Here is a 23050-nt window from a genome sequence, read left to right as displayed (position 1 = left end):
TGCGCACCCGCCCTCGATATCAACCCTCCATAGCAGCTTCACCAACAGACATAGTTCGATTTCGAACTCTTTACCTCCTATACAATGCCCGGTCCAAGCAAACGGTGGGGTAAGCGACCAACAATTTCTTTACCCCGCCATTGAACATGGAACCACTTTCCAGGGCATGATTTTTGCAACAATACAACCTCTGATGGCCCAGTCAAAACAATTTTGCGATATTAGAGATGCTAACGTGGGCCGGCTGCAGATGAGGAAGAGGAGTCGATCGCGGGCTCTGCCCCCGGCTCCCCTGTGATAGGTGCTCGTCGCAACCGCAAGTTCGACGACGAGGAGGAGGGCAACGATGATGTACGTTCTTGATGGCGCGGTCCCACAAATGTTGTTGTCGCCAGCGCGATTCCTTTGCCAGGGCTAATTCATCGCTTCAATATCAGGTCCTTGATTCGTGGGACGCCGCCGAGGACTCCGAAGTCGAGAGAGAGAAGGCCAGAAAGGCCGCCGAGGCCAAGGCCAAGGCTGAGGCCGAAGCCGCCGCTCAAAAGAAGAGCAAGACTCAGCGCATTGCCGAACACCAGGCTCAGCGCGCCCGCGCCAAGGCTGCCGCGGAAGCCGAGCAAGAGGAGGAGGAGACTGAGGCCCAGCGGCGCGAGCGCCTGCGTCGCACCGAGAAGGAGTCCGACCTGAAGCACGCGGAAGACCTCTTTGGCAACATCGGCACCATTAGCGGCCGTAGCCTGACGGCCACCACCGTTCAGGTCGACCCGAACGATCCCAACAATACCATCGATTTGGCCACTCTCCCCATCTTCAACCCCCAGGGTAAGGCTGCCTTTGAGCAGCTGCGCAACACTCTGGCTCCTCTGCTTGCGGCCAGCGCCAAGAAGCCGCACTACACTCTCTTTCTGCAGGAGTTTTGCAAGCAGTTGGCGCGGGAGCTGCCAAGTGAGCAGATCAAGAAGGTCGCTAGCTCACTGACGGCTCTCAGCAACGAGAAGATGAAGGAGGAGAAGGCTGCTGAGAAAGGTGGCAAGAAGACCAAGGCGGCCAAGACGAAAACCTCGCTCGTTGGCGTCAGCCGTAACGACAAGGCCGACCTCACTGCCTACGACGATGCTTACGAGGATTTTGGCGAGTGAGTAACCATAACTCCTTCATGATTGTATATGCGTATTGACATGTTGCTTTGCAGTGATGACTTCATGTAAAGGGTGAAATCCATTTTGACTGCGCAGTCTTGCCCTTGAGTTACTACATCAGTCTTAAGGGAAACGCGGCTTCGTTTTGACCACCCCCTGAATCCAAAGCAAGAGACCCAGCGGCTAGTCAATCAAGTAATTCTGCGAAAAGTCATGGGTAAATCACAGAACAGGAGACTGGGAGTACATATGCTTCCCACCTGCCCCTCACGGTGGCAGCAAACTAACAACCCTCGCTTCAAGATTGGGCCGGAATCGTCAAGCAAAAAGTTTGTGACAGGATGGTCGTAATACCGAATGGTTGGCTTGGTGATAGTTAGGGCATGGCCTAACGGCGTTCATTCGGATGGAATCTGGCATCTCAATCCTGTTTTCATTCCGAACATGATGTTCCATATAGAGTCTGGTTTGTGATCCTTAGCAGGGATAGCAGGTACCCAATGTTGATCTTCATGCTGTACTCTTTACTGCTGGGGAATGAGAAGTCGAGAATGACTTTGTTCTCTAAAGAGCGGTTCGAAGGCAACAAATTTTTATTTTATGAGCAATTACACTAACTAGTAGAGCTTCAACCCAGGGGTATCAAAGCTATTGCCCAATCCCCTCATTCATTCATGTTGAACGATGATGGGGAAGACCCCTTTTAAATCCGCCTTAACGCCTTAGACCCAGCTCCTTGTATACATGAGATAATGACGTTTCATGCCGCCACCAGAATGGCAAATTGACATCCCCTCTTCCCCTTCCCTCCAAATATGCAAACAATTCAAATAGCCATCCTCGTTTTCTCTATTCCCATACTTCGTACACATACACCAGGTCATACATATCGCACATCGCCAATAGCACATCATAACAAGGAAACAATAAAATGAGGAGAATTCACATGAGCGGGGAAAGGTAGGGGAATGATGAATCACATCAAATCCCCAGCGACACCCGCCAAAAGCGCATGGACAACCAAACTGATCGTCCACAGCCCGACGCGCTTGAACCGCCGGACGCGCGTCTGCTGGTCAACCACGTTCCGCGCAAACGCCTCGTACACTTCGGCCGACGTGTCGTCCATCAGCCCGCAGTCCCACACGGTCCACGAGCCGTCAAAGTCGGACAACCGCTTTACCACGCGGCACGTGATGGGGATGTAGGTGCGCTTCGCGTTGATGTAGGCCACGATGGGCCGCACCAGAGCCTGGTTGACGTAGCTGATGTGCGGATTGTTGAAGAGCGGGACCGCGGCGCGTACGTTGTTGAGCGAGATGCGCATGTCCATGACGAGATAGGAGTTATGGGCTGCTTTGGAGGAGGCAGCGACGGTGACCGTGGAAGTGTAGGAGGCGGGTGGTTGTTGGGAGGGTGGGATGGTGTCGTCTTCGGGGTTGCAGGAGGGTGATTCGGGGGGAGGAGAAGCTGTGATGGAAACTTCGGCTGCGATGGGTATGGGGGGGTGTGATCTCCGGGACCGAACGGAGGTGTTTTCTAAGATCTTGAGATAGCGGTTGCTGGTAACCGCTTCTTCCATTTTGTCGTAGAAATCAGCCACGACTTTTCCAATGCCCTCGGCCGGGTCGGCGGGGAACATGACATCAGCTACGATGTCAACGTTGCCCTCATAAATCCAGCCGAAGGGACCTTCTACACCACGGTTAAGGTGGTCGATCTTTAACCCATCGATGCGTAACCGGGAGAATTTCTTCCAGGCTGATGGGTCACCGAACTCATCTTTATCAGAGGTAACAGTGTGGACCTGTCGAGGGTGAATGGTAAATAAAGATCCGTCAAAGGATCCGGACATGTGGGACGCCGATAGGAAGTCATAGAAGAGCCATTGCTTGCGCAGTTGAGGAAGCTCGCAAGAGAAGATAGAGACGGAGAAAGGCCGAAAACCGTCAGGCTGGTAAACTGTGACCAAGAGGTCTTCCAGCTTGAAATAGTCCAGTTCAAAGTCACCAGGCTGATGCTCATGGCGGTATGCTAGAGGGTTCGAAAGGTCAAAGTTATCCCAACGAACCGATGTTCTGTCGACAACTCCTCTGACACCCTTAACTTCAACGTCTTTTAATAGGCCCTTACCATTCCACCACTTGAGGAATGACAGGGTAACGTTGACCGTGTCAATAGTCAAGTCGAACTGTGTGTAGTTGCCATCGTCCTCATCCTCGGCCTCCTGCTCGGCTTGTCGGGCAGCTGCGGCGGCTTCTGCAGCTGCATTAGAGGAACCCTTCGTGACAGACGACTTGGTCTGACCGGGCCTGCGGGAAACAAAGACGTTGCGGAAAGTAATGACACCATCCCTCCATTTTGGGACAATTGCAGACTCAAAGACAACGGTCAAACCGGCCGACTGTGTGAGATAATCACCAATCCATTTGGCAAGGGTTTCTGGACAAAGATGTCAGCGACCCATCCTTCAACCAAGCATGTGGTGAAGCCTACCCTGTGCAAACACGGTATTGATGAAGAGGATGATCAGAGAGAAAAAGGTGGTGGTCCCGACCAGGATCCACACGAGATGTCCGAATAGGAACCACGAGACAAAAGCTCCCCACTCGTCCGCATTCCATGGGCGCATGCTCCGGATAGAAAACCACTTAAATCGGACTTTTAATCGTTGACGAAATCCTTGAGCTGTAGCAAGCAGCTCTTCTTTGGTTGGCCTGTTAGGGATCTTGGGAAGGTGTAGGTATTTAGACATGGAATCGGCAAGAGACTCGCCCCCGGGAGTATTGGAACCGGGAGTCTTGGTTGGGCTTGGGCCTTCAGAGCTCGACTCGACTTGCTGTGTAAGCGGGTTTGGGTCTTCACTCTTATCACCAGTCGCTTTCGTGCTCGAACTACTCGCTCTCTTCGCCGTCAGCCCCGGCGCATATCCCCGGCAGCCGCAAGCCTGAACGCTTAGTTGCCATGTGTGACGAGCGAGATGACTTATTGAGGCTCTCTGCCCAGAAGGCCCTGCCAACGCTGAATCTGCGGCTACGGTACATGTCGTCACCACTGCCGTTGTCGAAGAAGGGCCGGAGCTCAACCCGAGGAGGAGAATGCCTCCCGAAGAGCAGCTCTTCCGGACATTGCCCGAGGTGATGCGGGGCACATATGGCCGGAAGGAGAATGACCTGGCAGGGTAAAAGAACCGGGAAGACGAAGATACCTCTGCTGGCGAACTAAATAGCGATGGCCCGGAAATTGGGCGGCCTGGAAGCTGTTGGCGGCCGGGTAATTTCGTGGAGAGAACGGCGACAGAATTCCGGATGGAGCCCCAGAGAAGACGGCCCAACTGGGTCGTGGTGCTGCTAGAGGTCATCGTTGTTGAAAGGCATGCTGGCGCACACGGTCCGCAGAGACAGCGTCAGCGCATCTCAGGCCATGGCGCAGGGCAGCAATCTTTGGTGTACAGGTAGATGTGGCAGGACGAGTCGCGAGCTGCTCTTCCAGAAAGCCGGGGATCGGCAAAGAAGCGCAAGCTCCAGAAGCTAGGAACGCGAGCTGCGCGCCATGAAAAAAAGGCTTGTCATCAATGACGCTGGGCTGTCCCACCCGGATAATCGCCCAGTGATATGGGTGCGGCGGCCTGGGTGGATCCGCAAGGCTGGCTCGAGCCCCTCAATCAGTCAATAGATAAGCTCCGATAACGACACATGCCATGCCTGTCCCACACTTTTTTGACGGATTTTGAACCCCACTCATCACCAAAATCGGGGAACACAGACCGTCAGAACACGCCCAGTGCCCATCGCCAACCGCCCTGCGCCGACCGAAAACTCGCTTGTTGCTATTTCCAGAGGATTTCTTGGACTGATACGGTGACTTACAACATCACAACAGATTATCTACCAACATGCCTGCTCCGACAGCCCTCAAGCAGCCTCCTCCTGCTCCCGAACAGCAGGCTGCCCCCGCGATCACCAACGAGAACGAAGATGAACTCCTCATCGATATCCAGCAGGCTGCGGCCACTCTGACAGATCCCAACGCTGCGGAGCCTCCAGAAGAGACCATGGAGAACGAGATGGCGGTTGATGAGGAAGGCAGGCCAAGGTTTGCGCCGGGAAAGAATATTGTATGTTGCCACATCATCTAGAGGAGGATGTGTTGGTTACGGACGTGAACTGATAAGTTCTTTCTATACTTCCAGGATCCTATTCGGCGGATTGAGACGAGAAAGATCCCGATTCCGCCGCATCGCATGTCTGCTCTGAAGGCAAACTGGACTAAGGTAAGTCTTCGTGGTGCATTCTGTGCGGACTTCAAGACTAACACCTTATTAGATGTACGAGGATCCCTTGAAAAAACACAGCCCAGAACTCTTTTCGTATACTAACCTGTCGTTTAGCTATCCTCCTCTGGTTGATCATTGCAAGCTCCAAGTGCGCATGAACATCAAGGAGAAACGGGTCGAGCTGCGGTCCAGCAAGTACACCGTCAGCAACGAGGCTCTCCAGATGGGCGCCGACTTCGTCTCCGCTTTCGCCATGGGCTTTGACATCGACGACGCTATTGCGCTCTTGCGTCTCGATTCGTTGTATATTCAGTCGTTCGATATTAAGGATGTTCGCCAGACACTCGGTATGTTTCAGCTCCATGTTTGCCAGTCTCGTCTTAAGGGAAGGATTTGGCTGACACTGGAATAGGCCCGGATGCTCTTTCTCGTGCGATTGGTCGTATTGCTGGCAAGGATGGAAAAACTAAGTTCGCGATTGAGAACGGTAAGCCTGTACAACACATAAGAGCTGGTGTTGGGATTGCAGAACTAACAGCCTTCCAGCGACGAAAACACGTATTGTCCTTGCCGGGTCCAAAGTTCACATACTTGGTGCCTTCGAGAATATCGGCATGGCCCGCGAGAGGTGTGTAGTCGTATAAGGTCTCCGTCTCACGAATGAACCAAATATTAACTTTGTCTCAGCATTGTCTCTCTGGTTCTTGGCGCTCAGCCAGGCAAGGTTTACAACAACCTCAGAATAATTGCTTCGAGGATGAAGGAGAGATGGTGAAGAAGACGGTCGATAGTCTGGTTGCTTACGTCTGCGGCATCGGTCGGCGTTCAGGGCGTTTTGCATGGTTTTCGTTTTGCACTTTGATACAACGTTGTCATAAAAAGAGATGCACGTGGTTAGATCTGAGAATTTATCATGATCAGATACCATTAAGCGCTGAATTAGAAATCTTAGTAAGAGTAAGCCTACGCCGAAAAAGCCTGCGATTCGGATTGCTTCAAGTTGTTCGCTGTTCTATCCACATGTGATCTGAGTCGAAGCAAAAGCTTCTCCAGGCTAATATGGGTATCATAAGCCATTCGCGCCACACCTTATCCCATAAACGCCGTCATCCGTTTTGATCCCTGATGAGTAAGTGCCCAAAGACTTAATAAAGGGGAGCTAATTCTCCTCGACTGTCCCTTAACGCCGCTCCTTGATATGCACCTCCAGTTGGTTGATATCTTCTTTATCGAGATCCAGGTCCTTGACCTGCGTGTCTTCCTCCAATTGCTCACCATCCAACCATATCGACACATCCCACTCGTCTGCTGACAACCCGGTCTTGACCAGAAATGCCTGAATCATTGTCTCAACTGTCTTGTCCTCTGCGACTGTGAACTTTACCTCGCGCTCCTTGGCCTTGAGAACCACTTTGAACTTCTGCGATTTTGGCTCTTGTGCAATCAGCGCCTCAGACTCAACCTTGCCATGCAAGGCTTTATCACCCGGCCTGCGTAACTGCCCTTCCTTGTTCGCTCTGCACCACTCCGCGTAAAAGTCCTCGGTTACCACCTCTAAATGAACTCCGCCATTGATATATCCCGGGCCGTGGGCATCTTTAATCTCACCTAGCTCATCAATCTCAATGCCCAGCGACGCTAGCGTGTTCTCGCCGTAAACCTTGTTGCCCTTCCAGAGGAGAATCAGCGATTTCTCTACCTCCTCTGGAATGAGCAGCCCATCCATGCGCTTCTTTGCGACCCATGCGTTTAAGATTAATTGCATGTTTTGGGTTACTCGGCGCTTAATGGCAACCGGTTTACCGCTTTCGGGGAGGGGCGATGTAACAAAGACCCAAATGATAGCATTTAAACTCTGGGATTTTTGTTTCTCTTGCAGCAGGCGAGCTTTTCGGATCCATTCATTCTCCTCCTCTTCGACGGGAGGCTCTTCGTTGGGCTCGTCTTCGTCGGGGTCGGGCATCTTTGGGGCAGGTTTGGATTCGATTATCTCGATATCAGAAGAATCGGAGTCTGCAATGATCTGTTTGGAAGCCAGAGAGGATGATTTTGGTGGCTTATACTCTCCGTCGCTGTCATCGCTATCATAAAGAGCTTTGGAGGAGCGACGTGCTTTCTCGGGGGCGGCCCTTTTTGGAGTAGGTGCTGCGAAAGCCGACCTCTTGGCCACAGGAGAGGACGGACTTCGTGACCGACCAGACCGGACAACTTCCTTTCCCTTGCCCTTTACGTCCACAATAGTGTCGTTATCGGAGTCGCTAATAACTGTTGACTGTCTGCGCGACGATGGTGTCCTTTTAGGGGGCGATGTTGACCGTTCTCTACATAGACCACAATCAATAAAATGTAAGAGATGATTGTTTTCCAAGTGACTGCGAGCGCACCTGTTCTCGGAAAGCTTCCTTCTCTTTTTCTCTTGCTCCTCGCGATGCTCCTCCTCCATATCACGAACTAGCTCTGGAAATAACTCCTTGGCGTGCGAAAACATGCCAAGCGCATCTTCATCGTCGTTGGAGGCGCTTTCGGTTACCGGCGCGCTATCCACCGTACGCTTGAAGGGCAGCGCCCGTTTCCTCGGTCGCGGGGCAACGTTGGCGGCGCTTGTTTCTTCTGAAACCATCATAGCTGTGTTTCGAAGCTGTAGAATTTAAATTTTGTTAAGTGCGTGGATACTGGATAAATGGCTGCTAAATGTTGCGCAGCAAAAAAATTAGGATTCCTGAAACTGTGTTGAATCGACTTCGAGGAGGCGTGCAACGCGACTCGATCGCGAACCGCGAACGGAAAGTCGAAGCGCATGGCGGGCTTGTCGTCGGCCAAGCCAAACAAAGAGATCCATCCAACCGGATGCTGATTTCAAACCCCACACTCAGCTGCGGTAATGCATTGTTTACGAGTATATCTGTTGTGTAACGTGCTAAGGTGCACCAATGAAATCGGACAGAAAACGGGGTGATTTGCATATCTTAAGCATACAATCAAGCATGTGATAACTCCTTGACATCTGTCAGCAAATCAGGTCGAACGAAGAGTCTCATTGAACTACAATGAGTTTTGAAAATCGTAGAAAGCATCGACCATTCTGGCGTTGGGTATCATCAACGTTAGTAGGTGTGTACGGTATATGTACTATGTATCTGGTAACAATACCCCAGTTTCTCTAGCTTCCCCTGTCCCTTACCCCCCCCCATGTCTTCTCCATTCCCAGGCCGGCGATGTGGGGTCTGGCCGAGGTAAGATGGCAAGTCCCGAAAGGGGATTCGACTATGGCACGCGGACATGGGAAGGATGAGGAGGTAACATGGGGTTTTTCTGTTACCTTTTAGTTGAGGCTGATGCCTTTCTCTTGTATTTCTACACTATCTGGAGTAGAGAGTAAACTGCAACAATCTCGACCTGTACGACGTCAACCACTTCACCCTCGAGCTCTTATTCGGGTTTTACGTGCAAGTATTTATACACAGTATTACTGACATCTGCCAGCGACACGGATACCCCTTTACATCTCGTGTGCTCCTCTAGATCAAGAACACAATGTCTGTTCCTCCGAGATCCGAGTATCTGAGCCATGTCTGGGCAAAGGATATTTTTGGTAGGTAGCAGGTTCATCTTCTGCCCACCGAGTCAACGACTCGGACACAAGACACCAAACACACATGTCTCATACCTTTGTCTCGTGTAGCCAATCGTGTCCTGTTCATCACCGGTGGCGCTGGCACCATCGGCAGTGCCCAGACCCGAGCCATGGTTCACCTGGGTGCCGATGCCTGTATCGTGGGTCGTAGCGTTGAGAAAACTGAGGCTGCTGCCCGTGAGATTGCCAAAGTCCGTCCCGGAGCCCGCGTCCTTGGCCTGGGTGGTGTTGATGTTCGGAATGTGAGTGTCCCCGAGACTCTACAATGGTTAGGCGCAATCCGTACTAACACGTGGGAACAGTTCGAATCCGTCAAGGCGGCAGCTGAACGCTGTGTCAAGGAACTGGGAGCCATCGACTATGTGGTGTAAGTCCGGACTTCAGAGATCTCCCCCTTTCGTTTCACCTTAGCGGTCACTTACCCTCTATCAGCGCTGGCGCAGCAGGCAACTTCATTGCCCCCCTTTCTGGAATGAGCCCGAACGCGTTCAAGACCGTGATCGACATCGACACCTTGGGCACATTTAACACCTTTAAGGCAACCATCCCCTACCTCGTCGAGTCCGCCAAACGCAACCCGAACCCGAACCCAAGTGGCTCGACCGGCGGCCGGTTCATCTCTGTCTCCGCAACCTTCCACTACACCGGCATGCCCCTCCAAGCGCACGTCGCGGCCGCCAAAGCCGCCATTGACTCGCTGATGGGCAGCGTTGCACTAGAATATGGCCCGTTCGGCGTGACGGCAAACAGCATCGCGCCGGGCGCGATCGAGGGCACCGAGGGCATGGAGCGGCTGGCCAGCAGCAAGGTCAGCAAGCGCGACCGCACGAAGGGTGTCCCCTTGGGCCGGTGGGGCACCGTGCGCGACATTGCGGACGCGACAGTATTCTTGTTTAGCGATGCGGGCAGCTATGTGAACGGAACGACGCTGATTGTGGATGGTGCCGGCTGGCGCCGGCAGGGTGGCTCGCTAGGCGTTGGGCTTGATCCAGGCATGGAGTACCCTGAGTTCTTGCTCCAAGGGACGTTTAGCAAGTTTGTGAAGGATGGAAGGAAGAAGGATAAGGTGAAGCTTTGAGTCAAGTTGTTTTAGGTGGTGGCGAAGTCTGAGAAAGATATGAGAGAGCGTCGGAGTGGTGTCCGAGAGGGGAAGTTGAAATATAGAACTACTCTTAGTTACAGCTAAGAAAGCGAGAATCGATATTCATTTTGAGTTGTAACACCCTACACTTTTCTGTCGTGTTACATTGGCTCCAAAATGAGGCTTGGGTCTGCTGGCTTTAAACCATGCCCTGTAAATACTTTCACTGGTGGATAGTCCTCGGAGTTTTTGAGGAGTCAGGGAAGTATCTGTAGAGCAATGAGGGGGCAATCAATCACTCAAGATATTTCGAATCCAAGCAGCCAAGGTTCCACACATGGTTCTGTATGCATTAAGTATATTAAGTTTGAGAAAGCGATGAAACCGCGGCTAAAACAACCACCAACGGGAGCATTAAGCGCCGTATGTATCTAATCGCCGCATTCTCAATTCAGATTTGCGATTCGGTGTCGTAAAGCAATCACAAAGCCTATAGAGACAATCCCTCTCATGTATACTTGTTCGTGAAAATCTACTGAAAATCCAGGGCTTGGAAATCACTTCAGAATGAGACCTAGTGACATGATTACCTGACCCTGCATAACGAAAGTATATCATAACGATGGAAGAAGCTGCGGATCCTCTTCCCAAAGACATCTGGACAAAGAGGTTAGCAGACTAATAGACTGCTAGTATCACTGGTCAACCTACACATCGGGATACTCAACATGCAAATTGCCACCTGAACAGAGGCGACAGCGTTGAACAGCGGTGTCGCTTTTGTGTTCGTTTGGACAAGCCACTCGAACGCCCGAAGCGTCAATCCGAAACTGAAGATGTTCTTGAAGACTATCATGCAGGTGAAGCCTTCAATAGCCAAGTCGCCTAAGAATGGTTGTTAACATGGATCACAAATATAGTCTTAGAAAACCTGGAGGTAGGAAGAGCATACGATAGGCATCCACAATGTAAAGTGAGCTAGAAACTGCGCCAATGACCATACCCGCGACTTCAAGAGCAAAAAAAGTGAGCGGGACGACATAATGGTACTTTTCGTGCAGCAGCCCATCCACGGTTTTGCCCCAACCGTAAAGACCAGCACAGCCTAAAATCATCTGCGGGATAACGAGCACAATGCGGAACTCTGGTTCGTACACGCCGTTGTTCCATTTGGTCATCATTTTGGCCGACCAATCTGAAAGTACACCGGCGATAACGAAACCGATGATGGCGCCGACGAATGCCGCTGTGTAGGCGTAGCCTGTCTCGACTTCACCCCACCACAATGGTGTGGCGAGAAAAAACTGAGCCAGAATAACGCCAATGAAAACAGTCCAGCCGATCATACAGCCTTGGATCAGGCAGGCCCAGAGAAAGGCTGGCTGTAAGAAGAGTGGTAGAGGGCGCAGCAACAGCTTCCAAAACTGCTCATCCGTCTTGCGTCCGTTGAACAGGGCCAAGGATTGGGTGAATGATGCCTTGGGCGGGATGGGCTTGTCAACCGTAAATCCGACAGGCTCCCCGATTTTGTTAGTCTGACTGTTCTCGTGAGCTTCAACCACATAGAGATCGCCGTCATGTTCTTCTTTATGTGTCGCCGTTGTTGTCCTGTTCTCTTTTTTCTTTAATGGAATAGGCTGGTCCTTGTCCAGTAGATCAAGGTTCAAGGCTGTATCCCGACGGTAGGCCGTCTCGGGGCAGAGAAAGTAGATGAGTGGCAGGCATATTCCACAAAAGATGGCGACGAAATAGAAGGTCCATTGCCAGCCGATGCTGTGGGTGATCTTTCCGACCAGGATTGGGGTGAAGAAAGCACCACCGAAGACAGCAAGGTTAGTAAATGCCATGCGAATACCTCTCTGATGAACGCAGTATAGATCGCCCACCGCTGCGTTGACGAGCGATTCAAACGGCGCTGTCGCCACTCCCTGAAAGACTCTGGCCCAGACCATGGACGTGTACTTGTCTTTACCGTAAGACGCACCTCCCCAGGCTGCTGTGGCCACTAACATAGCAGTTCCAGCAACGAACAAGTGACGCTTGCCCCAGATACGACCGGTCGGTACAAAGACGAAGGCGCCGATGCCCACACCAAGCAGGTACCAGCCTGTCAAGGCAGCAATCTTGGTAAAGGGCACCTGGTAGTGAAAGGTGAGCGTTAAGGTGTTTGCGGCGAGAATAGGGCCCAGGCAGGTCGCGAAGATGGCCGTCATAGAGAGGATAAAGGTGATGAGATCACGCCTCCATAGCGGCCAGTTCAGAGGGTCATTTGGGTCGTCGGACGGCTGGGGGACGAGGATGATGGGTACCGGCCCGCTGGCGTCGCACTTTAGGCCTTTAGCGGCGCCGTCTGCAGCGTACTGAGGTCGCTCGGGATCATCGAAATATCGGGTGGTTCCTGCAACGCAATGTGGTCAGCGCGAGTTTGCGCGACGCGATGCTTTCAAGGCGCCGAGAAGAATCAAGGATTGAGAGACGCACCTGGAACGTGGTCCAGAACTTTGTCCTCGAGAATTCCCAGACCCATCTTTACTGGACGCGCGACGGCGCTGCAATTCTGTTGCGTTGCGAGGGCTTGGATGTCAGTTATAATTTAAAAGCAATTCATCGCGGGAGGGTCTGTCGACGTCGCAATCAGGGTGATCAAATGTGAGTGACTTGGAAAGGGAGAAGTCAAATAAGTTTTGCTTGCATACTGCATGCGGTTGGCTGCAGACAATCGAGCGAGGGCCAACCACTATCTCGACGGGGTTATGCATCCAACCCATCTCGTGCCTCGGTGGGACCAAGACATCCACAAACGCAGAGGCCAGGGCTTACAAGATTTAGTCCCCTTGGCACCAGTATCACGGGAGCCCCCGAACCAACCAGCTGCCACACCTCCTTTACCTTCTAGCTGTTGTTCTCAAGGCGAATTATTTCCAATCCATTCTAGTCCCTCAGATTAGGAAGCGAAAATTCCAGACGAAACAGCGCCAAGAGGCCGTTCAAGGCGACCACACATGGAGCAATGTGATTGCGGAATCTCAGTGGCTATCATCACGTGGCGTGAGTGCCTACCTCATCATGGTCTGGATGGGAAGACGCCAGTCGAACGCTACGACCTTTATCGGAAGCAGAACTGCCCATTCCGGTTCGCCTGGGTTTCGCTTGATGGACCACCTCACGGGCTCATCCCTCCTGTTTGTCAGACAAACACCAAGAGCTTCCTTCTTGAGCACCCAAGGTCTGAACCTATGATAGGTTCTTAGGTGCCGGCGTACACGCATACGACATTTAGTACAGATGAGATTGCGCTGTTCCTGATAGTTTACTCTGTAATACGTGTTTGATCCTTGGAGAGTTCAAAAAGTTATGGGCAAATCAGGGCATGCACTTTACTATGAGACAAAGATATTCTCGGCGGCGTGGTAGGTAAAACGGTCGGAAAGCCAGTAGTGGTACCATACTTGGCAACCCGCACGGTGCGAAGGAAACAAGGCCCCGAACTGTAATTCGCCTGTGAAAGATTTGCGCTTGTAACGAAACAGCTTCACCGCCTTGAAAACGCTAAATACTTCCTGCTTATGTACAATCCCATTTATTTTCTTGCGATCAATTTCCCAAACACAGATAAGATGGTCAAAAACATTGGGAATATCAACAGTTAGGCAGTCACAGTGTCATCCCACCTCAACACGGCAGGTAGTCAGGCAAGCTGGTTGACTCAAACAAACCGAGGCAATAATCGGCCAGAGAACACAGCTACATAACTGCCGCTGCAATGGTTTTAAGACTCGGCACGATCGTGTTCAATACCAGTGTTTCTGTATTATATCATAACCGGGTCTATAATCGGTCAGTCTGACGAGGTTTGGTTGGGCTGGGATATGACAGGAACGGCAGGAACTCTCCACTCCACCACCTCAGCAATGCCTGTCCAACTCTGGGCCCAATCATCAGCCGGGACCAGGCTGCTAGTTCCGTCGCAGCCCTGGTAGGAGCCCGCAAGGTGAGCCACCACCCTCTCTCATTGGCGGCCTGGCATCCAAAGGCCAGAGCATTTGTGGGGGGAACGTTGTTGTAGACGGTAAGGGGGTTGCCTCTTCGAAAGCACATTAAAGGCCTAGTGCCTTCCCATCTCCGCGTCACCATTCCGTTGTCCTTCGATCCCATCTGCCAGAAGTGACAGCCCATTGACAATCTCCCAATTGCTGAATCAACAATCATCACGTTCAGCCACTGCAACAATGAAGCTTTCCGCTGCTCTCGTCGCTCTTGGCCTCGCTGGTGCCGCCCTCGCTCAGGACGCCCAGCCCACTCTTCCTGCTTGCGCGGTATGCGATACCAAATCTGTTTACTTTATTCAAAACTAAAACAACTAAACACACGGATCTCTAACATTATATACTGTGTACAGCAAGATTGCGCGAACAAGTTCCTGCAGGAAGGCATTGGCAACTGCGGCTCGGACCCTGCCTGCATCTGTGCCAACAAGAGCTTCATCGGGGATATTTCATGCTGCCTGATCGGTGTCTGCGATGATGCTGCCCAGACTGCTGCTGTCATTTTCGCGAACTCTGTGAGTTTCCAACTATGCAATTTTTTCTATGCACTACAGCCTTACTGACAGCCGCTTTAACAGCTCTGCAGCGCTTTCAAAGTGAGCGATCTGCCGACTGCTCCCTCCTGCAGCACCGCTGCTGTTCAAACCCAGTCAGCTAGCAGCCAGTCAACCACGGGCACCACTACCGGCCCTATTACATCATCTCCCTCGGCTACGACCAGTGCCACAGCTGATGCTGCTAGCAGTTCTACTGCATCCGACAACATGGGTCCGCGCCCTACGGCTGCGGCCGTCGGCCTCGGTGCCGTCGGCGGCATTATGGCTGCTGTCGCCCTTCTCTAAACCAAATGCCTGTTGGTACTTTCAGCGGGTATGAAGCCCCGAAAATCCCTGGGAGGTGGAGTGGATTGTATTATGCTTGGGGTCGGATCAATAGATGTGCTTTGATGTATGGCATCGATGTTATTGCTTGGGTGCCACATATCTTTGTACAGCACCTACCGTCAAGTGATGAGACAATAATCTTCAAGTCTGGAGGAATATTCTAATATAAGTAGTAATGAAAAGAATAGATCACGATACAATCTCCCGCATTTCTCTTGGGTACTGAAGCTTCAGGGGTTTCTGACCTTGAAATATCCAGGCTCAAGCCGAATACTGTATAAGTCAATCCACATCCTTATGTGAGATAGGCTTATGCGAGACTGCGCGGAGCATGCTAAAACCTATTCTAGAATTACAACCGGGCAAACAGCTCGGGATAAACAGTGTAAGAGAATTGAGCAGGACCAAATTGTACTGTAAGCATGGTGTGGCAACCATGCCACAAACCTTCTCAAGCAAGCCCTCTTGTGACCCATGCCCAAACATGCTCGGAGACAAGCATAAACCAGTCCGCAGACGATTATAAGCGCTCCTCAGCGAGCTCTGACACTTCGAATAATCACTTTGGCATTCTCCGAGGACCGCTCCCCTTCTAACTCCCATCCAACACCGTCCTCACTCCTCAACTCTTCCCACTTCTTTCCAACTTGCTCCTCAAGCACGTTGAGAGGCAAGTTGAGATATGCCCGGCCGAACGCCTTGAGCGTGTGTGACCGCATCCGCGCCTCAGCGAACTCCATCAGCCTTGCGCGTGGCCCATCCACAGAGAGCTTTACCCGCCGAAATAAAATCCAGTTGTCGTGGGTTAGGGCATGCAGCACAGCGTCAAGGGCGTCGTGTCTGTCAAATCCAATAACTTTGGCGGGAGAAACTTCGGAGGGAAAACGAAGTGCCGAGCGGTAAGTGTGTCGCAACGCATAAGCTTCGGCAAGATCGTCCCTGCGGCAGGCGGCGTCGAGGACGAGATAGGTAGCGCATTCACGGAGCTCGGCGGTCGTGAGCAACGAAGCTTTGTCGCGCGTGTCGGGAATTGTGTAGTGGCTCAGCCTTCGCAATAGGTATAGGAGAGCCGGGAGATACGTTTCATAAGAGCCGACGAGCACGCCGACGCGAGCTGCGAAGAGGAAAACTTGAGCTGCGAATGCATCGTGGCGACGGGTAGCGACTAGAGCTTCGCGGAGCTTGCGCAGGGCGGAAAGGATTTGGGAGAGGTTGGCTTTTGGGTCCTTCGGGACAGGAATATGAGAAGAGGAATAGCTTGTGGAGTCGGTTCCCGGAGTCACCAGTGAGTCCTGTGACAATAGAGAGGACTGTTGACGATGAGATGGGATTGCAGGTACCGATGGGACCGAAGGAGGGGAGTCAGCGAGACTCAACGAAGCAAATTGCTTTCGAAGTTCATCACGGTCTCCTGCGTCGGTGCAAAAGGAGAGATAGCGCTCAACTATTCTGCTGTAATATGTTTCCTGAGTTTTCAGGTTGAGGAGCCTACACAATATCAGACGTCAACCAAGACCACGACAGCTCAAGACCTCTAGGTACCAACCTTTTCTCTCCTTTCGAAGGCAACCCAAATTCTGCAAGAGGGTCGAGTTCGACAGGCCTCAGCCGCGAGAACTGAGCCCTTGGTCCTCTCGACCCCCTCCGGTCTCTGTCGGCTCTTCCATCCCTTCCATGCATTGTTCTTTTGTTGTTTTCGAATTGAATCGGATCTCAGATTCGGGCCATGCGGGGAACGCCCAGACCCCGCAGTTGCAGCTTCCTGGTCCCGCAACCGTTGGGCCCACTAACCCATTCAGTTCATTCTAGCTTGTTTGACATTTTGGAGAAGTTGACATTGACGGCTGTGAGATAAATTAAATTAAAATTCTTACTGATACGTATGATTTTCTTGGGTCTCTGTCATGTGCAATCGATGCATATCAATCGAGGGTACAACTACACCACGAGAAGTGGGCTCAAAAAGCGATCATCTGAACTATATCCAAGTTCATACTACCCTGAAAAGGAAACAAATAAACAACAGCGTAGCTGTCCAAAGAACGGCATTTCACCCAGATGACCTGCTTGTGCACAGCGCTCCTCTATGGTATGCTGCGGCGGTTATTGGAGATCAACAGAGCGCATCAAGTACATGGTAAGGTTGACCAACAACTACCTTGGTTCTCTCAAGAAGCTGTTGTCGCCCAGACTCTGCAATTGGAGTTTTCAGGGAGAACACATGGCAACAGGCAATGAAATCGTTCAAGGGGACAAGGACAGACTCACTAAAACAATAGCAGGTAAATCTTGACTGCAACAAGGCTGTGTTACAACACCATATGCACCTATACTCAGTGGCCCGAAGAACAAAATACAGTTTACAGTGTATGCAGGCCTGACCCAAAGCCGATCCCGAGGCGGGGCCGCGGGGATGTGGGGTATGGAGCCGCTGCAAGCCGGGGTTGAACCTCGGCATCCCCAGAGCCATAGCCAGTGTTCGGATATATCATAGATGCTATTTCTACGAGAGAGTAAACTGTAAGCGCAATACTTGCGTCTTCCATGTTCCTATCCTCTTCCTTCTCAAAAACCACTCTCACTTCAGATGTCATGGCAGAGAGAATCGGTCAGATTGCACGACAACTCAACTACCCCAAGGGCCTCTTATACGGGCAGGTAGCCATCATCACAGGGTCTGGACAGGGAATTGGTGCCGAGTGCGCCCGACTCTTTGCAAATGAGGGTGCCAAGGTTGTCGTCACAGATATCGATGCCAAAAAGACTCAGGAGGTAGTAGATACGATTCGGGCCAGCGGGGGAAAAGCCATCGCGGTGGCAGGCGACATGCTTGATGACAACCATATCAAGGAACTGGTCAAGAAGGCCGCTGAATTTGGGAATGGCAAGATTCATATCATCGTTAACAATGCCGGCTTTACCTGGGATGGTGTCATTCATAAGGTGCCTACACTTGTTTTATTCCCTCCGAAAACGACAGACCCCGAGCGCTAACACCCCTCCAGATGACTGATAAACAATGGGACACCATCTTGGCTCTCCATGCAACAGTACCCTTCAAGTTGGTGCGGGAGGCAGCTCCTTATTTCCGAGTGAAGGACGGGGAGCCACGGAATATCATCAATATCAGCTCGACATCCGGCCTGCATGGCAACGCGGGCCAAGCTAACTACGCCCTGGCCAAAGCCGGTGTTGTTGGTCTTACCAAAACTATTGCAAAGGAATGGGGCCCTCAATTTGGTGTGCGCGCCAATACCATTGCCTTCGGCCACATTGCCACCCGGTTGACCGCTGATAAAGAAGCTGGAGCTTTCATCGAGGTCGCTGGCGAGAAGGTAGCTCTGGGGATTCCGTCAAAGCAAAAGAAGGCTCAGCAGGCGAATGCCGGAGGTGTGAAGTATGCCGATATACCGCTAGGGAGACCAGGTACTGCAACTGAAGCTGCGAGCGCTGTGTTGGCGATCGCGTCACCCCTGAGCTCGTATATCTCGGGACAAACCATCAGTGTGACGGGAGGAAGGAATATCTAAACGCTGAGCAAAGAGGCTTCCTAATCTTAAGGATTATGGTCTTGTATATAGCTGATATTCACCACAACGCCTAAAAACGACCCAAAGACCTTACTGGTACAAAGACAACAGCATATATTTTCTCCAGTTCCTCCAAACAATGAAGAGGGGTAGCGCGTCTGTAGATACCAGGGTTCGGAGTGGAGCCATCGACAACCTACGGTCGAAACCCGAACCCAGGCTGTTACATACCCTGGTCCCGACACCGGCATGCAAGCAATCATGAAGCAAGTCAATCAACTATTGACTTACGGGTACTGGCTGGCAGATATATTAGATATCGCTATAACCCTCAGAACTGCCACCAGAGCTTAAGGACACCCTTTGCATACTCAACAATCTCCTCACCACCAAGCTTGCTGTCACCATACACCCGGTCCACGAACGAAATCGGTACCTCCGCAATCGTGAAACCCTTAGCCTTGGCCGTCACTGCCAGAGCCATCTGCATTGTGAAACCCCGGACGTCAGTACTCTCAAACAGCTTCTCTAACACGCTCCTCTTGTACAGCCGGAAGCTTCCAGTAAGATCGCTGACGCCGGGCCGCAATAGGGTATCCGCAAAGATATTTGCACCCTTACTGGTGAGCTTGCGCTTAAGATCCCAGCCGTAAACTCCACCATTACCAGCATAACGGGTGCCGGTGACGATGTCATAATCGCACTCCTTCTGGCGTGCGATCATCTGAGGGATGAACTTGGGGTGATGGCTGAAGTCGGCATCCATGATGATAATGAAATTTCCGCGCGCAAACTTCAGACCATGTACGTAGGCTGTGCCCAAGCCGAGTTTCCCAGTCCGAGTTTGGAGCTGGACATGTGGGTGATAAACCTTGACTAGTTGCCGGGCGACATCTTGCGTGCCGTCAGGTGAGCCATCGTCAACAATAACGAGTTCCCAATCGATATTGCTAGGATATAGATGGTATGTTAGATTTCTAGGCTTGTTCTTCGGTTAAGAGAAAAGAGTCGGTCGTAGGCGGAAACATACTGCTCTGTGAAGGTGCGGTTCAAAAGCCAGGTGACGATCGGGAGATTCTGGCGCTCATTGAAAGTGGGAAGAATGACTGAGTAGATATCTTTCTCGGAGGCTGATTTTGTAGGCGTCATGGTGAACGTATCTGGAAAGAAATATCAGGGCTGCAGTGCGTGGTGGCTACGAGGGAGTCGAATTGCAAGTGTATGTACTTCAAAGGGATGTGCGAGCGCCGGGAACGCGCAGAGGTCGAGGTGGCCACTTCCAACGTTCTAGCCATGCACTTGACGCGGTCTGGCTGCAGGGGCCAGGGGCTTGACAGCCTGGGCATTCGCACCATAGGTAAGTAAGTAAGTGTAACTTACCGTAAGGTCTTACCGTTTTCAGGACATGTACGTGGAATCTGTTCCTCTCAGGTTCCGTCTACCGTAGTTACCACTTGTAAGTTACAACTTCTTCCCAGCTGCGATTTTCCGTGCCCCTAAAGTGCTGTCAGCAAATGCATCATCGAATTATATCAGCTGACGAGTTTAGTAACTAGGAGCACGAGATGAACGGCATCTATGTTCCATCATAAATGATCAAAAATTACACATTCACTTTTCTTATAATTGTTTATAGTGATTTACAAACCCGTATCGTCGCTCATGTCCTACTTGTACTTCGCCTGCCCAGGATCAGGGAAGAAATAATCCACATCATCCCATAAATCCAATTCATACCAGTCCATTTTCTTCCTCGTGCCATAGCGAATCTTTCCTGGAGGATAAGCACTCTTCTGGATAGCGTCAGCGAGTTGACGACCAGAGGCCAAGCTTCCTCCCTCGGGTGTACCCTCAATTTTAGTCATCGCAGTGCGGAATATACGGCCGATAGACAAGAAACTGTCGTGGTCCCTCAGGAGAATACCTCTCGACGCGAACCAAGCTATCACCACAGCTATTGCTTGACCGGCAGTGAGAGCAGCCAGTGTGGTAGCTGCACGCCCCCATTTGACGTCCAAGGTTGAAACAACTGTGTGCTGCTCAGTCGCCCCCTTTAGCAGTGTTACGCGCGGCAGAATTTTCTCAGCGCCTATAAGTGTCAAGATTGGGACCCGAGCCATTATATTTGCCGCTGATACCTCATACCCGTTGAAATCCAGATTGGCGTACCAATCGTCTGTCATGTCCGATATAAAGGACGGGGCATAGCAATCATCGGCCAGATCCAATGTGAAGTTGTAAAATGCTTGATCTTTGTATAGTTTAGCGTTGAATGATCCCTGTCCGTAATCGTAAAGCCTGTCGTCTTGCGCAGGAAAGCTGAGGAGAACTCTGGAAGCATATGTGCTGTTTTCTGCTGGGTAGTTGAAGAACACATTCTGTGGCATGCCAGGTCGGCCGTTCCCGTCTGTAAGGCAGGTTCTGCACTCGTATATCGTCGTGTTTTTGCGCAGGATAGTGTCATTTAAATTGCGACTATTTATAGCGGCTAAATCTTTATGGCATCGTCAGCCACATTTCCAGGAACTGTTTGAGCTTCTCGCAAAAAGCCGAGCCTCTTACAGCTTCGAATACAGTACGTATCGTCAGCGTGGACCGGAGAACCTTCATGATAATCAACAGTCCAAATATACCGATACCTCAGTTGCGCAGCAAGGTTGAGCAATCCTGCCTTGATCAAGCCATCCATGATATGGATATGCTTAGGATCATCTGGCGGGGGCACTTCAGATGGATCGTCTTGGATAAAGCGTGTAAGTAATCAGCCAGCTGGAAGGGGTTTGAGCTTCAAGTTGTTCAACTTACCAGGGAGTTTTCCCACAAGCTTCCCATCTTCCCAGACTGTCCCATTCCAATAGTTTCGAGCGATGCAGGTCGAAGAGCTGCGGAATATCCTCTCAGAGGATGAATATGCCTCGGATCCACGATACTCTCGGGCACCGTATGTATAAGTAACAGTTCGTCCATCGACACTCCGATCCAAGCCATGTCCACTGATGTTTTTCCTGTTGAAAGTCTCAGGGTGATTAGGGTGGAGGAAAGTGTCAACATCTCTCAGCCCTATAACTGCAATGTTCTTCATTTTTTCTAATGCAGGACGTGTTGTTAGCACCTGTCCTTAGACGGGTGACACTTTTCTCATCCGAACATCACTTACGGAGATCAACAGTTATCCCTAACCAGTGTGTGCCTATCCAATCTTTGAAGCCGAAATCGTTTACCATGACCGGGTACTCAGTGAGGACAGTGTCGTTGAGATTGTATGTGAGACCAAATATAGCAACACTCAGACGGCCGAAGATGTTGACAAGGAGGTAAATGGATATGATCAACGTTGTGCGTGAAAGTTTTTTTTGACGCCAGCAGTGATGCCAGATGATTTTGGCTGCTAGCGAGGGGCAACTCATGCCCAAGATCATGTCAACTTCGCGTGGTGTGTGAGGACGCGATGCTAGGATCGGCCAACGGAGAGTCGCGCCTAGCAACGACAGGAGCGAACCGACCGATAAGCTGACCAGCGATGAAAGCATGATGGTGATGGCGTTGAACAACCGTCTGTCCCATGTCTTCAAATGATCCCAACCGCTGAACACATAGAGAACATCCAGAACCAAGAGGCTGAAAAGGACAGAGCAGCCAAAGCGCCACAGTACGCCGAACCATGGGAAACCTTCATAGTTGAAGGGCTTCTTGTTGCCTGAGAGTAGCTCTTCTTCCGCCTGGTCCTTAACAGTGCCCTCTTGACTGGAGCGTAGGTCGTCCAATTGTGTTATTGAAGACATTGTTAAAGACTGATAGGGAGAACGGAGCATGATGAAGACTGAGAGGGTTGGCAGGCTTGGCAAGAGAGAACATAGGTACAAATCTCAAGTCGTCATTTGCGCCTAATGCTCAAGGACTTCGAGGTAGATTCAGGGCCCTGCAACAAAATATGGAGGTTTCATAGCTGGCCGGGGCATAGGTGTCTCTACCCACAGGTTAACCGAGGGTTGGTTGCCCCAGATGTGTCGCTGTTTCGCGGTACTGTGTAGACTGGCGGTTAATGGACCAATACTTTACAAACTCTTAGCGACGTCTACGAGATACCCTTGTTTGCCACAGCCAACTGTCACTTTATTAGCGACTTGGCCCACCAGAAGACCCGCTCCGACAGTTTAGATCTGGCCTTGAGAGCTCTATCCGAAACCACTCGCCTGGTTTTCAACAACAGAAATCTCTGATAGTAAAATGCCATCTACTCAAGCACTGTGTTGATAATGCTGGCCGAAGCATGAAGGTAGCATCATGCATCCAAGCGGAAACAGTGGCGTTGGGAAATCGACCAATCATCGTCAACAATAGATCCCGAAATGCAGGCAAATCGCAGGCCTCCTAACCAGGCTATATGCTGTTGGTAGTTGCCCAGGATCCATGTCATCAGGCTCAAAGGTTGCCTGGGATATGTCAAGACAAACATTGAG

The 23050-nt window shown here is 51.3% G+C and overlaps 11 protein-coding genes across 11 annotated transcripts; 5 read left to right on the top strand and 6 right to left on the bottom strand.

Moving 5' to 3' along the window:
* Positions 1-84: 84 nt before the first annotated feature.
* CTHT_0030560 (putative translation initiation factor) lies at positions 85-1208 on the top strand (the record flags this gene model as incomplete). The annotated part of the gene is made up of 4 exons (XM_006693443.1): positions 85-109; positions 251-351; positions 438-1135; positions 1193-1208. The coding sequence occupies 4 exons, from the start codon at positions 85-87 to the stop codon at positions 1206-1208; spliced, it is 840 nt and encodes a 279-aa protein (XP_006693506.1).
* Positions 1209-2115: 907 nt separating this feature from the next.
* Positions 2116-4500, bottom strand: CTHT_0030550 (uncharacterized protein; the record flags this gene model as incomplete). The annotated part of the gene is made up of 2 exons (XM_006693442.1): positions 2116-3581; positions 3636-4500. The coding sequence occupies 2 exons, from the start codon at positions 4498-4500 to the stop codon at positions 2116-2118; spliced, it is 2331 nt and encodes a 776-aa protein (XP_006693505.1).
* A 534-nt stretch (positions 4501-5034) lies between these two features.
* On the top strand, positions 5035-6190 carry CTHT_0030540 (uncharacterized protein; the record flags this gene model as incomplete). Its single annotated transcript, XM_006693441.1, has 6 exons — positions 5035-5256; positions 5332-5412; positions 5465-5762; positions 5828-5902; positions 5962-6043; positions 6103-6190. 6 exons carry the CDS (start codon positions 5035-5037, stop codon positions 6188-6190), a joined length of 846 nt encoding a protein of 281 aa, XP_006693504.1.
* Positions 6191-6595: 405 nt separating this feature from the next.
* Positions 6596-8035, bottom strand: CTHT_0030530 (uncharacterized protein; the record flags this gene model as incomplete). The annotated part of the gene is made up of 2 exons (XM_006693440.1): positions 6596-7691; positions 7800-8035. 2 exons carry the CDS (start codon positions 8033-8035, stop codon positions 6596-6598), a joined length of 1332 nt encoding a protein of 443 aa, XP_006693503.1.
* A 914-nt stretch (positions 8036-8949) lies between these two features.
* Positions 8950-10127, top strand: CTHT_0030520 (uncharacterized protein; the record flags this gene model as incomplete). The annotated part of the gene is made up of 4 exons (XM_006693439.1): positions 8950-9007; positions 9098-9291; positions 9352-9416; positions 9482-10127. The coding sequence occupies 4 exons, from the start codon at positions 8950-8952 to the stop codon at positions 10125-10127; spliced, it is 963 nt and encodes a 320-aa protein (XP_006693502.1).
* Positions 10128-10716: 589 nt separating this feature from the next.
* On the bottom strand, positions 10717-12657 carry CTHT_0030510 (uncharacterized protein; the record flags this gene model as incomplete). Its single annotated transcript, XM_006693438.1, has 4 exons — positions 10717-10787; positions 10842-11015; positions 11083-12528; positions 12612-12657. 4 exons carry the CDS (start codon positions 12655-12657, stop codon positions 10717-10719), a joined length of 1737 nt encoding a protein of 578 aa, XP_006693501.1.
* Positions 12658-14359: 1702 nt separating this feature from the next.
* CTHT_0030500 (uncharacterized protein) lies at positions 14360-15018 on the top strand (the record flags this gene model as incomplete). Its single annotated transcript, XM_006693437.1, has 3 exons — positions 14360-14446; positions 14530-14691; positions 14755-15018. 3 exons carry the CDS (start codon positions 14360-14362, stop codon positions 15016-15018), a joined length of 513 nt encoding a protein of 170 aa, XP_006693500.1.
* Positions 15019-15593: 575 nt separating this feature from the next.
* Positions 15594-16740, bottom strand: CTHT_0030490 (uncharacterized protein; the record flags this gene model as incomplete). The annotated part of the gene is made up of 2 exons (XM_006693436.1): positions 15594-16548; positions 16607-16740. 2 exons carry the CDS (start codon positions 16738-16740, stop codon positions 15594-15596), a joined length of 1089 nt encoding a protein of 362 aa, XP_006693499.1.
* A 912-nt stretch (positions 16741-17652) lies between these two features.
* CTHT_0030480 (uncharacterized protein) lies at positions 17653-18590 on the top strand (the record flags this gene model as incomplete). Its single annotated transcript, XM_006693435.1, has 2 exons — positions 17653-18003; positions 18066-18590. The coding sequence occupies 2 exons, from the start codon at positions 17653-17655 to the stop codon at positions 18588-18590; spliced, it is 876 nt and encodes a 291-aa protein (XP_006693498.1).
* A 331-nt stretch (positions 18591-18921) lies between these two features.
* Positions 18922-19739, bottom strand: CTHT_0030470 (putative dolichol phosphate mannose (dol-P-man) protein; the record flags this gene model as incomplete). Its single annotated transcript, XM_006693434.1, has 2 exons — positions 18922-19540; positions 19621-19739. 2 exons carry the CDS (start codon positions 19737-19739, stop codon positions 18922-18924), a joined length of 738 nt encoding a protein of 245 aa, XP_006693497.1.
* Positions 19740-20257: 518 nt separating this feature from the next.
* Positions 20258-22372, bottom strand: CTHT_0030460 (uncharacterized protein; the record flags this gene model as incomplete). Its single annotated transcript, XM_006693433.1, has 4 exons — positions 20258-21011; positions 21230-21329; positions 21396-21677; positions 21748-22372. 4 exons carry the CDS (start codon positions 22370-22372, stop codon positions 20258-20260), a joined length of 1761 nt encoding a protein of 586 aa, XP_006693496.1.
* Between the last annotated feature and the right edge of the window lie 678 nt (positions 22373-23050).

This window comes from Thermochaetoides thermophila, assembly GCF_000221225.1.
Source record: "Thermochaetoides thermophila DSM 1495 unplaced genomic scaffold scf7180000011816, whole genome shotgun sequence".
Classification (NCBI taxonomy): domain Eukaryota; kingdom Fungi; phylum Ascomycota; class Sordariomycetes; order Sordariales; family Chaetomiaceae; genus Thermochaetoides; species Thermochaetoides thermophila.
The sequence above is the reverse complement of the archived record's forward strand: the minus strand, read 5'-3'. Positions and strand labels throughout refer to the sequence as shown.